Source organism: Halyomorpha halys, unplaced genomic scaffold (assembly GCF_000696795.3).
Source record: "Halyomorpha halys isolate HHAL.00 unplaced genomic scaffold, Hhal_1.1 Scaffold360.1, whole genome shotgun sequence".
Lineage (NCBI taxonomy): Eukaryota > Metazoa > Arthropoda > Insecta > Hemiptera > Pentatomidae > Halyomorpha > Halyomorpha halys.
Window position 1 is genome coordinate 140,718 of NW_027110685.1, and position 3,287 is coordinate 144,004.

A 3,287-nucleotide genomic window follows, 5' to 3' on the forward strand; every position below is an offset into this window, starting at 1 on the left:
AGCCCCAGAGCTCAATTCCATATGTCCAAATTGGTCTGATTCTTGTAGTGTATACTAATTTTTTGTAGTGAATGGGAAGTTTAGAGCGTTTGTCAAATAAGTGTTGTAGCAATCGGAATCTACGAGCAGTTTCAGTCTTGTGTGTGGATTCCAAGTAAGTCTCTTGTCAAGATGGAGTCCTAAGTCTCAAATCTGTAAAGAAAGGATACTGTAGGACAGGAGGGCAAAGGTTTACGACGGAGAGTAAAGGTGATCTGGTGGGATTTGTCAGGATTTATTTTGATTCTCCAGTTTTTACACCATTCTTCAATAGATGTTATGTGTCCCTGTAAAATTTATTTTTAAATACAACTCCTCGAAGTATTCGTAATAATTAATTTAAAGTTCTGCTAATTCCATCTATTTTTTTTTATTTACAGATATTAAGATAAGAATATTTTTTTTTTCTTAACCTCCTTTATTATTAAATTTATACAATACATACATACACATGCATAATGGAAATGACAAATGTATACTAGCATAGTACTGCTTTGGATTGCCTTGTGGCATTGTAAGGTTCGTTGCAGGGTTCAATCAAGGTAGTCAAAATAATGCATCTAACGCCAGTGGATTGCATGATTTTGACTATCTTGATTGCACCCTACAACGAACCTTACAATGCCACAAGGCAATCCAAAGCAGTACTATGCTAGTATATAATACAGATAAGAATAGCCTTCCTAATCCTACCTTTAAAGCAGACATTTACAGCAAGTATATTAGTCGATGAACGACATATCACAATCTCTCAAGAGGAGATCATAACACAAAAATTATAGAAGGGGATCCTTTCCAGTCAAGTATAATTTAGTGACCGTTTTATCTTTATGGAAGAGGTGACACCTTAAAAAATTAGTTAAATCAAACAACATTGAAAACGTGGCTAAAATGGGAAAATGGAGTTCTTTTTTTTTCTTCAGGGCTTTTATAACCCATTTTCAATCTCCTGAAAAATTATGTCATTTTTTTTTCAATACAAACCATATTTCAACTATATCCATATATTTGAAAGGGAAGAATATTGTGGAAAAGTGACAATTCGCACATCCATTCTATGGATTAAAAAAAAGATATAAAAAAGTCCCAAGAATAAGAAAAAAAAATAGCTGGAATTAGTCAGGATGTAAAATAAATTATTAAGAATTCTTCCAGGAGTTCTATGTCAGAAAATATATGTTATATTCTGACTAGGCCGTAGGTGATAATGGCCAGCAAAAAGGGCCAATACATGTGGGTTTAATGAAGTTCAAAAGGATTTTTGCTTGTTCATAAAGTTTTTATGAATATATTTTATAATAAAAAAATGAATCCCAAAAAAAAAAAAAAAAACAGTTAAAGTTCTTTATTATAAAAAAAAAAACTTATAGATGAACATTTGCATTTACATCATTGATAGCCCTGATAAATAAACAAATCAGTGAAATCTCGGTAATTCTAATTTTCTTAATTCTTCAACACACACTGGACACTCCAGTAATCCGAACTGGCATAAAAAAAGTCAACAATAACATTTTTGTTTTCAAATAAAAGTGCACATGTGTGAAGAAAAATTTCTTCACTTCCGTCTTCGAGAATAAGCAGTAAATAAGTTTCTCCAGAAGTCACAGGAAAAATAAAATAAAATAACCAACTTTTTAAAACTTCAAACTGCCAAATTCCCAATGAAATATGTATAAAGAAATTAAATAAATAAAAACAGTTATGTACACTCATAGTGGTGAAATTTTTTTACACCATTTTCTTTGGTGTAATTATCATTAATGTCTTTAATCTCTATGACCATTATCTTTGGTCATCCGAACTTTTCAGTAATTGGAGACAGCAATTAATTCTGTTTACCGAGACACTGTACAAACCTTCTCTTTAGATTCTGATTAAACATTCGATCTTTATGAATATAAAATGTTCAAAATAATATTTGTTTATGAACTTTGATATTACGTTATATGTTAAATTATATTTTCATGATAAATTTGAAAAGAATACAAAGTGAGAATGTTTGAAGTATTTCTAAGCAAAGGGTATATTTGGTTAGTTTCATAGTATGTTTTATGTTGAAAATATTCTATTTTCAAAAATTTCCGAACAGTAATAATCTTGTGCAATGTCTCTTTTATATGGTCATTATTCTGACATTTGCCTAAAAAAAAAAATTAAGAAAAAAAAAAAAATTGAACCACGGATAAAGTCGTAGCACTCGCACCCTCCCCACTTGCTTTCGCGCTTTATTTATTTCATTAAATGGGGAGGGACCGCTCTGCTTATATAAGGGTTTTCCATAGGTTATCACCCTATTCTAACCATGGTCGGGTGGGGGGGGAGGGGGTCAAATATTGTATTTTAATCACGAAAACTAAGATATTAAGCGCACCAGTGCTTCAGATACTTGTCAGAGGCAATACATTTCGAAAAATGTAAATGATACACAGCACCAAATTTAGAAAATAATATATAACATATATAATAATACTCAGAAACATTATAACTAAATAAATTACCATACTTCCTTATTTTGTGCAGGGATGGGCTCAATACCACAGGTCTCCTTGCTGAGGGGTCTGACAGAGGAAAGCAGGTTTCGAGGAAAAAGGCCAAGTCAACTCTTCTCAGATCTTGCAGGAAGTCATCCTGACGCCATTGCACTCATATGGGAAGGTATTGTATTGTAGTTAGTTGTCTATAGGAGATAATGATGATCTTAATTTGTGCTGAGAATGATACATAGGGTGTTCTCATATAGGGTCCTCTCTTCTAAATAAAATTCGAATAAAATCAAAAATAATAATAAAATAAAAAAGACACAATAAAATTAACATGGAGATCTTAAAATAAAAATGTGCATTATATTATAAATATGCTTAATATTTCTTCATTTTATGACCTCTTTATTAATTTTATATATCTCGGTTTATTACTTCATTATTAAATGTTTATATTCTCTCCTTATCGTTATTTTTTTAAATTTATTTTATTCATTTAAAAACTTACTTCCAATATGGTCCGACCAGATGACAACATCTATGGATCGGTGCCAAAATAACACAAAAAAATGATTGACATAAATGAAATGTAATTATTACAATTTTGACTATTAGAGCGTTGTGGAGGCTATATAATTTTTAAGCAAGATAAGTACAATATGAATTCATCTCAAGTGATACAACTAATAATTTAATTAGCAACTACTAAAATGGAAATAAAGTAAAAAATAAAAATAAAATAATAAATATTTAAAAAAGACGTAC

General features: G+C 30.4%; 1 protein-coding gene across 1 annotated transcript in view; it reads left to right on the forward strand.

The window, feature by feature from the left end:
• The window catches only part of LOC106681698 (beta-alanyl-bioamine nonribosomal peptide synthetase ebony), a 92,845-nt gene that overhangs the window by 72,322 nt on the left and 17,236 nt on the right, over nt 1-3,287 (forward strand). The window contains exon 2 of the mRNA XM_067048805.1: nt 2,563-2,697. Coding sequence (XP_066904906.1) covers nt 2,565-2,697 — 133 coding nt within the window. The 5' untranslated portion in view covers nt 2,563-2,564. The remainder of the gene's footprint in view (nt 1-2,562; nt 2,698-3,287) is intronic.